Raw genomic sequence first — 12,855 nt, 5'->3', positions numbered from 1 at the left:
CAGAAGATAGTTTGAATGACCTTAGTTGCATATCCTAACAAATATTTTTTTATTTACAGTACTCGCCCCCTTTATTACTAAGTATCTACGCTGCTAACAAATTTTCTTTCTTTGCAAACCCTTTCTCTTCCTTTTAGCGTCATATTCCTAGTGGCATTAGGTGTCCAGTAAGTAATTCTCGTAATTTTCTCTAGTATATATTGAAGCTGTTGTTGTTATACGATGGTATAGTGGTTTTTTTATCTTATGTTTGTTTCATATTATTATTATATAAAACTCGACCTATTATTTGTGCTAACGAGACGATTTTACAAATGTTTGTGAAGTCTATGATGGGCGTTCTTAAGCACCCGTTATGGTTGTTGTAGGTTAATTGTCAAGCTATTGAAGTAGGGTTTTTACTTTGCAGGTTAGTTGCCGTAACTGCCTAATTACTGACTGTTCAAGATGTCGGGAACGTGTGAGGCGCTCTCCTTAAAGGAGGATGATGTCAAGAAGATCCTTGCTTGCGGATCTCACATTGGAACATCGCAAGTAGATTTTCAAATGGAGCAATATGTATACAAGAGACGACCAGATGGTACGCGTTACATTTTGGGGTATAACCTTAGTCTCGTTATCCATGCTATGATGTTTTGGTAATTTGCATCTTAGTAATAATGCTGCAAACTAGTGCTGAGCAAACCTTGTTGTACATATTCTATTCAACTTGAAAATTTTTGGTTAGTTTTCTAATGAGTGACATGTCTGTTTTTAGGTGTGTATGTGTTCAACATGCGAAAGATGTGGGAAAAATTTGTCTTGGCTGCTCGAGCCATCGCTGCCATTGAAAACCCAGCTGATGTGTTCGTCGTGTCATCGCGTCCTTACGGACAGCGTGCTATTCTCAAGTACGCTGCCGCTACTGGGGCAGTAGCTATTGCTGGAAGATTCACTCCTGGCACGTTTACTAACTACATTCAGGTTGGTTATACAAATTTTAGCACCTAATAAGAGAAACAAATGTTGATGTTGATTGACAACTACATCTCTTAAAATGGGTTTCCTTATTATAAATGCCTTCTGGTGAGACTGAGGCTTGATGACCTGATATCCCACCAGAATTATTGTGCAATGTTATGATGATATTCTGTCTGTCAACTGATTATCTGTGCTGCGAACAGTGTGCTGAACATTGCTGACATTGTAATTGCTTTGGCAACGCTTAAGAGAATGTAAATTTATATTATGCTTGGATTTTGTAGAAAAACTTCCGGGAGCCCCGTCTGTTGGTCATTACTGACCCAAGATCCGACCATCAAGCTGTACGTGAGGCATCTTATGTTAACATCCCCGTGATTGCCCTGTGCAATTCAGATACCCCTCTCCGATTTGTGGACATTGCTATACCAACTAACAACAAGACTTTCCATTCAATTGGTCTCGCTTGGTGGTTCTTGGCTCGAGAAGTGCTGCGACTCCGAGGCACCATTTCTCGAGAAGTTCCATGGGAAGTTATGGTTGATCTGTACTTCTATAGAGATCCTGAGGAGGTTTGTTGTTTTGTTGCAGCTCTCCAATATTGTAAACGTGTTTGTATTTATTTAATATAGCAAAAGATTATTAGTGTTTGCGTTCTGTTGGGTTAGTTAATTTGTCAATGATGTGTGGTAATTTGCGACTTATCTAACAGTTGTGGTGGTCTGCCTGGTCACCTTCTCTGCTGTCAGTAAATGATGCCAGTCACTACTGAGACATTTTTGTCACTCTGACACAATCTTTGTAAACTGTAAACAATTATTACTAGATTGTTTTCTTTGTCTTAGATTGAAAAGGAAGAACAGGCTGCAAAGGAAAGTGCTCAGTATGCAGCTCAAGATGCCCTCCCCGCTGCAGATACCTGGGCTGGAGAAATGGCAGAGCCACAGCAAGACTGGGCTGCTGAGCCTCAGCCTACATCCTTGTCTGGAGCGTCTGTTGGTGCCCCTGTGACCGCACCAGGTGCTGCTCCTGCAGCCAATTTTGAAGAATGGACAGCACCACCTGCAACAGAGGACTGGTCAGCTACACCCGCTCCTGGTAGTGATCAATGGGGAGGTGCAGCTGGCGAGAATTGGAGTTAGAAGAGACAGCTCTTGTGATGTATTGCTCTGTTTGTAATTCTACTATGTGTAGACAGGTTTTTAATAAATTTTGAAAATCTAGCTCGCCATCCTGTCTCTCAGTCAGATCAAGTTCAAAGTTTGCTAAGGTATGCATCAGAAACAAAACATATCTGGTTCATTAATACGTGGGCTGCTTTAGAGTCTCTTGTGACTAGTCATGCCTAGGCTTGGTTGTCAATCTTGATGCATTTGACAAATGCAATCCGCACAATATATTGCTGGCTAGTCTTGGTACTGAAAATTTTGGTCTAGTCTGTAATTGTAAGATCGAAAGCTATATTATTTGCATGCTGCTACATACTTAATCCGATCTTCAAGCTCAATTATTGTACCCTTAGTTATTGGGTGGTAGATGCTCATTAACTTGTACGGTACAGAATTGCTAAATACTAGCCATGGCAGAATAAGCTGCATATACTTCATTTAAGAAGTCCGTTCTGCTCCTTAGTCGAATAAAGCATACAAAGTAGGATCAACTACCTAGTTTGCCTTGAGTCGCATGCTCATGAAGACTAGAGCGGTAATGGTGTAAATACTTGCCAAGATTTCTTACATTTTCATCTTGTAGGATAGTACAAAAAGTGTGTGGTGGTCAGTCATCGATTACATGCAGGTTTTAAGAGAATAATATCAAGACTTGCCGATTGTAAAACAAACGGTGTGAGAATTTTAATTGCCATCTGTTCATCAGAAGCAAGCCTGTAACCGCCTTGTGTAATGGTTCATGCTGTAAAGAAGTATCTCGAATGTAATGTATGACTACACTATTATTGTGTCTTAGGTTCTAACTAAATGGAATACCCTCATTTCAATGTGTATATGCGACATCTATTCCTAGGGTTGATACCCCCTAACATTAACCTCGGCCCAAAATCACGTGTTAGGTGGGGTTTTCATACCATGGGGCACTGTCAGTGAGTTTGCTACTCTAGGGGGTTTCCACGGTCAAGCCAGTGAAAGGGCCCATGTTTCTCATAGCTTTCTTCACACTGGGGATACATATGTTATAGGTCCAGTGGAAATTATTTTTAAAGCTTCTGAATCATATTGGATGATTAGCGGGGTGTGGAACCTGGGCCCCCCTTGCGAGCTCCCAGTGTTTAGGGGGTGTATTTCAAATTAACCAACCAGGTGATTGGGGGTACAAAATCCAAGTCTGGGCCTAGCCAGGTGGGTGTTTCGTTCAGAGTATCAACCCTGGGCATCTGTAATAAATTTGACCATGAATCTCAAGCTGACCTCGTTTTAGGAATTGTCTTCTCAATTGATAGCTGATGAAAATACAATAGGCCTATATAGATGCACGACACGAATGCTCGATGTTGCACGGGTGTTAGAAAACCGCTTATGAATAGTTGCAGGCATGGATATAGTAAACCCTAGATTGACGAATAGCTATCAATACAATGGAGCAAAAGTGAGGCCTATAATTGGCTGTTGTTTTCACGACGTTACGTCGTAGTGATGTGCATCACAGCGTCAAAGCCTTCAATTGAGCAATAAGTTTAGTAGTGGAAGCACGCTTGGTATGCTAGTTTTTAAGTCATAAACATAACAATAAGACCAAATTCTTAGTGAAATGTCATCAGAAGAGACCACAACACCCCAGGTATATCCTGAATTGCCCATAACAGAACTTCAACTCAAAACAAGAAGTTCTCAACAATATCATAAGCTATCTATGCCGATTAAGGACACCAAGCTGAAAGCTGCTAGTGGAAAATAATAGGAAAATGATCATCATTTCGTCATTGGTTTTGAGTCAGCAGCCAAATCTGTACATGACATTACTCAATATCTTTTCAGCAACTACCCTTACATCAACTACTTCCTAACCTTTAAGATCAACCAGGATCACATTGAGATTCTGTTTTCCACAATACGATCTAAGGGTGGCTATAACAATAACCCGGATGTGCAGTGCTTTAGATCTGCACTTCGAGCGCCGTTCATAAAAGCAGATATCACACCAATGTTAACTGTATTGATCTGGATGTGAGCAGGGCTGAAAAAACTGGCCAACTCCTGCTACATTCTCTGGCTAGAAAGAAAAAGAAAGAAGAGACAAAAGCTGAGGAAGGTGAAGATGAGGAGTTCGGTGATGAGGATTTTTTTCTAACTCAAATGTGATGAGCGTATCAAGTTCTTGACCGATGTCGAAGTAGTGGGAAGTAGAAATAGTGATGACAACCCTAATCTCAGTTAAAAACAGAGGAGGATTGGTGACCAGATTGATAGGCCGAATATGAATTGCTGCAGAAAAGTGCCTACGTTCACACATGGAGAGCTGTGGTATCACACAGAAAGCTTTTAAACAAGTAACATCACAGACAGTAACATATATGTCTTATTACATAACCTCCATCAAGGTTTTACATGTACAGTGCATGCCAACAGTCTACTCAAAACTATAGTAAATCGCTATACTAAAATCAGAAAACACTATGCTACTTCAAAGCAGGAATCTAGTTCAACCAACCTTAGACAAAAACTATCTCGTCTAGTTATTTTCAGTCATGTCTAATGGGTGTTTAATACAGTGGTCCAGCGTAACTGCTTCTAAACCTCATTTGATTCATTAGTTTGTTATTAGTTTAATTTCTATTTGGTCACTCTTTGTATTATCAATAATATAGAAGCTTCTAAATCATTGGTATTATTCATTACCATGTGTGTAAGATTCTTGCCTTTCTCATCCAAAGTCATTACAGTCATACTTCGACTTACGAGCTTAATGCGTTCAGAGACTGAGCTCGTAGGTCAATTTACTCGCATGTTGGTGCAATTTATTTATATATAGAACAATTAAATATATATTGATAAGTTTTCATACTCTAAAAATGCAAATAAAACACTCAAAACAATATATTGTAACAGAAAGAACATGTTGGTTGTTGTCCTAACTTACCACATGCTTTCAAAAAGCAACAAATAAAAATAATGCAAGGAAATGTGATTAATTAAAATGTAAAATTAAATACATACAATAGCGGCTAACGCTAGCATTTGCCAGAGAGGGAGAGATAAGTTATCCTCCATTACAACAGTTGACTTTGATAAATTTAGATTTTATCCAAGTCTTAAAAGACAAAATTAAAAGCAAACCTAAAAGCAAACTTTAATCTTTAACTTAACGTAATTAAAGTTTCTTCGGCGTTCATAGTTTTAAGTTTCTCGCTGGTTAGCTAATTTTTTTTTGTTTCGTTCTCACGACCAGCTGACCGTTTTAAGAGAAACCTATCTAAGGACGTTTGCCTTTGTCGCCCTTTCAACGTGTTGCGATCAGGACGAACACAGTTGTTGTCACCAAGGGTTAATGCACGACCGCTAGCCAACTTGTCCGAATGTCTATTTTTTATAGTCTTGACAGATAGCACCGGCCATTTTACGTAGCATCGTTTCAGTTACGCAGTCACCGGCCAATTGTTTGTCTTTTATCCAAAACCTGAGCAGTCTCTCCATCAGTGGTCGTGAAGATCGCTGCATCGTTTAGAAACCATGGTTAGTCCTTTTGCAGACTAAATGCCTTGAATATAATCCTTGTGTTTGATAATTGTGGATGTATTTCTGTCATATTGTTGAGCAAGCTCAATCACGCATACATCTTTTGCATATTTTTCAATAATTTTCCATTTAATATCAATTTTTATCATTCGCTTTTTCTTTGCATTATCTATCCTTTTACTGGCAAACTTTCGGTCTACGCACGGTACTTTTAATTCACATAATTCTGCACTGAAAATCGCGCACAAAAAACATGGTACAAAAGTATAATCTGAGCAGTTGAAAAATACAGAGTGATGCTGTTCTCATAAAACACCTCCGACATACTTGGCAACTGTCTCATGTGCTCGTATTTCAAACATGGCTCGTATTTTAGTGCTAAAACTTGCTTAAAAGCTGGCTCGTACCTCAAGTTTCTCCTACGTTAGGGCACTCGTAAGTTGAAGTATTACCGCATATAAGTTTTACATATTTTCAATAAAATATGCAGTCTCAGATGCACAAACTATGGAAAAATTGAGCAGTTTTTAGTGCCAAGTCAATAGGAGTTAATAGATCAGCTGATTTGCTTTGCACATCACCATGACGTTGCGTCATGCTAATTATAGGCCTCACTTGTTTTGATCATTCGCATATCTAGGGTTTACTATATCTATGGTTGCAGGTAATGTAGTTGCTTGCCATTAGTCTGGCACATCGCCAATGGCTAATTTGAGTAAGCATTACTGATGTTGCGTTGTACCGTAATGCAGGGTCGCTATGCGCATTTTAACCGACACAACAACTCATATCCCCCAATGAATCCATCAATCTTGCATAGTTCAATGGGTTAGCTTATCGCCTGGGGAAAGAGAGATTCCGAGATCAAATCTTCCGCGATATGGATTTTTCCTTTCAAGATTTTAATAGCTAGAGCTGGACACTGAAACACAGACTCACAAACTGAGATTAAAAATCGGCTTATAAACAGTGACATGCAATGTAGTTGCCTTCTATTAGCCTGGCAATTAACTATTGCCAATGGTCAATTTCAGTACGCTACTGTCAGTATTGCTAAACTTACCAATGTGAGCTGTGAGAGCAAGCTTTATTCAAGTTGAATTGCTGCGTAATGCAGAGTGCTATGCCGATTTCAAGCAACAAGCATGAACTATTCCCAACTGTTTTAATCATTTATCAGCTACATATCATTGAAGTATGCCGTTTTATTTATTCTGCATTCACTTGCTTTTCGATTTGTGGTGTGATGGTTGATACCTCATGGATCATGGGCTATACTGTTAACCCATGGGGTTTCTCTACCATCCATATAGTTTATCCGTTACGAGGTTTTATAGAAATCACCAAATTACAACTAAATAAGAAATCAAATAACACAAGAAATTATAACACAAGAAGCATTGCCATTGTAGGTAAAGAGTTATTCATTAATATAAATTTAGTATGCAGCTCTTCAAAATGTGATTTGTTCATTGTAATAAACTTCAGTTTATGCAGGTCTATTTCATCTACCATAAAACCTCTAATTTAATGCTATGGCGCTCTATTTTTCCACCCATCCTCTATAGCGGCGGTCAATTGAAGGTGGCAGTCAAATAGAGGCTGGTGTTGTATTTTTCAAACGGATCGTCAGAACTTTGGGGAGATAAATTTAGCCATTTTCCGGGTGAAGCGAATGTCGCCTATATGTTGCCCTCCTTTTCCGGTGGAGCGACGTTAAACCTTTTGAATGCAATAAATCTGATAACTTACCTCTAACTTGTCAGTTCTTTAAATAAAACATGCATTGGGAAACCGAGAAATATCTCTACTACATGTAGTTGCTATCTGTTGCTTGCAATCAATCTGCGATGACATTATAGCCTGGACCTTGCTTTGCAATTTGTTGGAGCTTTAAATTTTTTTATTTCATTTTAAATTTGAAAACATATTTTTATTTTATATCTATATTTATTATTGTTGAATAAAAGCTCATTGCACTCATTGATATGTTTGCAACAGTTTGCAGCCAAAACTAGCTTTTTATGTCCAATAGAAGAGGAGTTATGAGCATTGAGCCATTGCAAGCCATGTTAAGATAACCGCAAGGATGCTATTAAATAATATGCTATAAATCCGCAAATTTATAAGTTATATAATGATAATCCATCAAATGCTACAAATACATATTTGTGATCAAGTGACATAAACGAACCATACTTATGTTACATGCAAAAACAATAATTAACGTTTTTAAAACAAAAATATTTGCATCGTTTGCTCGGATAGCTGCATTCTGATTGTTGCTTCCGATGGAACGAGCTTCTTCTGGCTGTCCAATACCTTCCACGATGTTCTCTGACTGCAACTCTTTTTCTGCACTACTGAACTAGTCAATATTAGCATCCAAACAAGTTTTTGGCAGAGCAATACTTTCACTCATTGCATTTAGCACAAATGCAATGAGTAAAAGTCTTGCTCGCTAAACATAACCTTGACCCTAAAACTAGTCGCTCGTCTACCATCATAAATGTAAACGGCTTTATATACATGTACTTCAAAGTAGAAAGACCACATTAAACTATGAACTACTGTTAACCTGAGACTGTTATTAATTATTTCTATGGTTTTGCTTTTAAAGTTTTAACCAAAAAAAACGAAAAGCTTTGGAATTGGCCAACGAGAGAATTAATTGTTATTAATGTAAACGATTCGTTGTTGATATGGTTTTGTAGACACTTCTACCGATCAATTGGTATTATGGGCTCGTAAAGATAAAATAATGTCAAAGTGGTGGTCACATGGAGGTGGCGCTCAATTAGAGAGTGGCACTCCATTTTTCAACCTCATCTCTCAAAGTGGCGGTCAATTGGAGATGGCGTTTAAATAGAGGTGGTGTTCAATAGAGGGTTTTACGGTAATTCTTTTGCTATGAAAATTCTTTGCTCGTTTCGACCAAATTATTACTTGCAAAATCTTTTTTAACAAATGCTTTTTCTTTTTCACAAAGCAAGAGTTTTATCCTACATCTACATATTGAAGTTCTCTTAAATCATATCAAGATGTTGCACTGACGAGCACATTTCTTATTCACTTAGCAGTTGCCCTACTGGTCAGGTTGTTGGGTGACCAGACCATTTCCCCCATCTGCGCTCCAGCATGAATAAAGAAGGTGGCAGCAACCACCCTCCTCATCCACGCAGGTTTCAAAACAAAATCTGTTAAAGCAAGGAGCTCATCTGTGAGCCAATGGCCAGCTAGCTTGAGATAGTGTCTCAATAAAAACATTCAACAGAAGGTGAGTAATTATGATATGAAGAATGAGATTGAGTGTTTTAGGCCGCGCATGCAGAGTAAAGTTGAACATTACTCTTTGGTATTTATTTGGGTGTGTTTTTCGGGCATGGCCAATCCAAAGAAGGCCGTGCGCATATAGGCCGTGCGCCTGCTAATATATTAGTAGAAAGCGCAACTTGCTATACAAAACAGTAAGGTGCTGAAATAATAATTATAAAATGCAATCTGCAACAGAAGGGAATAGCAAACTACCACTGGAATCTGCCAAAAATAGTCATGGTTAGCCTATAGGAAGTGGGGAGAACCATGATTGCTTACGTCCTTACAGGAAAGGGAACTCAGAGGGAGAGAGAGTTAACCCACATTCACTCGTGCTAATGTAGCCTATTAGCAAGTGCTAATACAAGCATTAGAGTCAGATTACATCTAGTAAGTTTTCTCTAGTAATAGTTAATTCAAATAACGAATTGGTGGCAGTTTATTGACTTTAGTAGCAATTTTTGTAAAAAGTATGTTTTCATTACTATTAGTAGTGCAACTAATATTACTGACAAAGACTTGCAAGAATAAGTGTTTTTTTTTTAAATTAAATAAAGATTCAGTCATTTAAAGAGTTTGAAATATTCAGAATCAATATCACTGCCCAAAATATTGTCAGGATGTACATGAAATCTAATAATAAAAACTTTCTGAAACCTGTATTGCAGAAATATGTTCGGGTGACAACATTGATTAATTTTTATCTATAATAACTGGAAATGAAAAGATGATGACCCGACGGTTTGTTGTATATTCAATCAAAAAGATTTAACCTACAATTTTTATTTGACAAAATGCATGGCAAAGCTTTTTAGTCTGTGACCCATAATGAGTGATTTCCAAATACTAGTACTGTTAGCCACAATAACGGAAAAAATAAAATTAATAAAAATTGACTCAACTGTAGTACTTTAGCACACAAAACACATACACTGAAGCAGCTTTTTTGACAAAGTTTATTCCACAACCTAAAAATTTTCTATAGATATTTAACGGATGTTGCTAGGAATTACACATAACATTCAAACAAAGGCATTATACAAAAAGAAAAATAATGGTAAAATCTAAATCTTAACTTGAAAATCTAAATTACTAAAGTTGGAACCACAAAAACTGGTATTTGTGTTTTTTTATTTTAATAACAAGTGAGTGTAGAGTTGGCCGAGCAAAGGTTGAAAAGAAATACTTGACTTAATTTATTTCAATTCAGATTTGATAAAATTTAACTTAACAGCTTATATATTTATTATTCTTATATTTTAACGGCTTTTTTCATTTACTCTACTTTTCATTTATTAGCTTCTTCACCTTCACTAATGAAACTGCTTTAAAAAGCTTTGAAAAATTGTTCTTCTGCGCTAGAAACGTCATATATTGACCATAAGTAGGGGATCAACTGTATAGCCTTTATTCTAAGGCATTTATGTTCAAATTTAACGAAGCTGTCATTAATGTTTTTGAAGTTCATGTAATGTACAATGTACATCAAACTAGCAAACTACACCTGCCATTGTTCTTGCTCTTTATACAGCTGCTGGTCTTACAATGCCTATTTTATCATTGTATGTAACAAGTTGATCAGAACATTGTACATTTATAAAAAGTAAGTCACATGTATGTAATCATAAATCTTTTCAACCTACAAATAAGTTTGAATCAGTCTCCTCTCTTTTTAATTTTTCTGATGTTTTTAGTTTTCTTTTTTGGCTCTTTTTACAAAGCTTAATTTACAGAATGCATTACATGCTAATTTGATTAAAAGACTGCACAAATTTGTGTTTTCGATAATTTTACAAATTTCTTCTGAGCTACATGTAGCTCAATCAGGTTGGTTCCAGTGATCTAAAAGAGGTCTAAAAAGTTCGTTGATATCTTAAAGAAAAGCTATTTTAATCAGTAAGATTGCTTCTTTTGTTAGCATATAAAGATAAAAGTAAGATAAAGCTTGTTATCTGAGATATATAGTTTGATGGCAGATATTTCAATAACTACAGCTTATTCATAAAACACTGTGCGCCAAGAAAAACAATTCATAGAAATGCATTCCACCGAAAACGACCCACATTTAGCAATAGACTGTCTTCTACTTGCGCAATAACATATCAGAACTTAAACTTCAATCGGTTTACAATTTTAGTCAATCATAATAGTGTGTTTGACTTTTCAGATCAGATATTTGCTTTTACAAGTTAGTTTCCATGTATATCTACAGTGTATAATCTATATATTTAAATTTCAATGTTTGTGTGTCTGTCGTTTGTCTGTCCGTTTGTCTGTCGTTTGTCTGTCCGTTTGTCTGTCGTTTGTCTGTTTTTTCGTTGCAAAAACTCTGTCTGCGACAAAGTTTTTGCAACGAAAAATCACCTTCGTAGTAGATTTATACTTGCAGCATTCAAATCGTAAGTCTAATAACAATCACGCATAACCACAAGGCTTTTCTTATTATTCTCTATGTGTTTACCATATACTGTATACCTCTTTTGCAATTGCACATGCCAAATGTGCGCCTTTCATTATTAATTAATATTATCTTTCGCTTTTGTTACTTTTTTGAATTATGTTTTAATAGCTAATTTTTTACCATTACCTATGTTTTTTAATTTGTATTTTTCAAATGTTCCATTTCAATTACAAATGTTATGTTACACTCATATTTCCAGTTTCGATGAATCTGTAAAAGCTAAATACTTTTCATGTGAATAATTGTATTATCTGGAGTAGGAATTGCCTCTACATTTTCCGTTTTTGTATTATCTGGAGTAGGAGTTATCTACACATTATCTCCTCTTTTGGTCAGACCAAGTATCTGACAAAGATAGTCAGATATCTCAGTTTTACGGTTGTACCAGTATCGAGAGGTACCAGTATTATCCATCAATACTTTAAATACAGCGTGCTTCTGCTGCAACAGTAACCTTTTTATACACATACTTCCATGTACTCATTGTTTCTTTTTTCTCTTAATTTGTTTGAGCTGCACAAAACACTTTTCTCAAGATATGAAGTTTAAAAGTTAAAATGGTAAATGTAGTATATGTTAAAAAAATAAGTTTTTTGTGCAAAAACCATTTTAATACTTGGACATTTATCTAATAAATAAGCGAAATTTCATGTATGCATTTGTTTGTGTATATTCCCCTTAGAAACCAACTTTCTGATAACAGGACGGTCTGAAGTTTTTAATGAGGATTTTAGATACTTCCCCTAGGTTTTTAGGAGTCACCACCCCTAACGGGTGTTAGGGCCAACATGGACATTTTTGTAAAGGAAAATGAGGTTACATACAATTTCATAATAGTAATGGCTGCTGAGAATGGACAAAAAATATAATGATACGTATATTAACTGAAAAAGTTCAATTTGATTAAAGTGTATTACACCTAAATAGTTTCATGTAATGCCGGTTTCTTTTTATAGGTGTACAAAAATAAAATCAAGAAAAACATTAGAAATTTGAGTTGTAGTTTCCAGCCAGGCAAAGCCGAGTATATCTACTTGTGTGATATAATTCAGTAGTGACTCTCTCTAGCTACTTGTATTCAACAAGGGAATACATTGCAGATTCCCTTTTAGCGATATGGCGTTTTATGACATAAATAAAAACTTCTCAACACTGGTCACTATTGACAGTGAATTAAAATGAGCTCTTCTAGTTTTTGGTTGTACTGTAAGTAGTAAAATCAAGAAATTCGACTGAAATTAAAAAGATGTTGATTAAAAAACACAAACCGCTAAACAGCTATAAAAATTGGTATAGCATATAGATTATTGAGGCTAATTTGGCTTTCTTTATGTTCAATGACTGAAACTTTATAAATGTACATGTAGCATGTGTGGCATGTGTGTACAGGCATTGGGTACATTAATGAGTTGAGCCTTGTGTGGTTACATA

At 36.3% G+C, this 12,855-nt stretch overlaps 1 protein-coding gene across 1 annotated transcript; it reads left to right on the top strand.

Moving 5' to 3' along the window:
• The first annotated feature begins 69 nt into the window (after window positions 1-69).
• LOC137395096 (small ribosomal subunit protein uS2-like) lies at window positions 70-2,183 on the top strand. The gene is made up of 5 exons (XM_068081889.1): window positions 70-167; window positions 410-580; window positions 758-963; window positions 1,245-1,532; window positions 1,806-2,183. The coding sequence occupies exons 2-5, from the start codon at window positions 448-450 to the stop codon at window positions 2,100-2,102; spliced, it is 924 nt and encodes a 307-aa protein (XP_067937990.1). The 5' UTR covers window positions 70-167; window positions 410-447; the 3' UTR covers window positions 2,103-2,183.
• The last annotated feature ends 10,672 nt before the right edge of the window (window positions 2,184-12,855 follow it).

Source organism: Watersipora subatra, chromosome 4 (genome assembly GCF_963576615.1).
Source record: "Watersipora subatra chromosome 4, tzWatSuba1.1, whole genome shotgun sequence".
NCBI classification, from domain to species: Eukaryota; Metazoa; Bryozoa; class Gymnolaemata; order Cheilostomatida; family Watersiporidae; genus Watersipora; species Watersipora subatra.
The sequence above is the reverse complement of the archived record's forward strand: the minus strand, read 5'-3'. Positions and strand labels throughout refer to the sequence as shown.

What these genes read in the sequence shown, in the direction of transcription:
- LOC137395096 (XM_068081889.1), top strand. Translation starts at nt 448, where the DNA reads ATGTCGGGAACGTGTGAGGCGCTCTCCTTAAAGGAGGATGATGTCAAG. An exon ending in ATACAAGAGACGACCAGATG is followed by an intron (nt 581 to 757) that starts GTACGCGTTACA and finishes GTCTGTTTTTAG; the next exon opens with GTGTGTATGTGTTCAACATG. An exon ending in CGTTTACTAACTACATTCAG is followed by an intron (nt 964 to 1,244) that starts GTTGGTTATACA and finishes TGGATTTTGTAG; the next exon opens with AAAAACTTCCGGGAGCCCCG.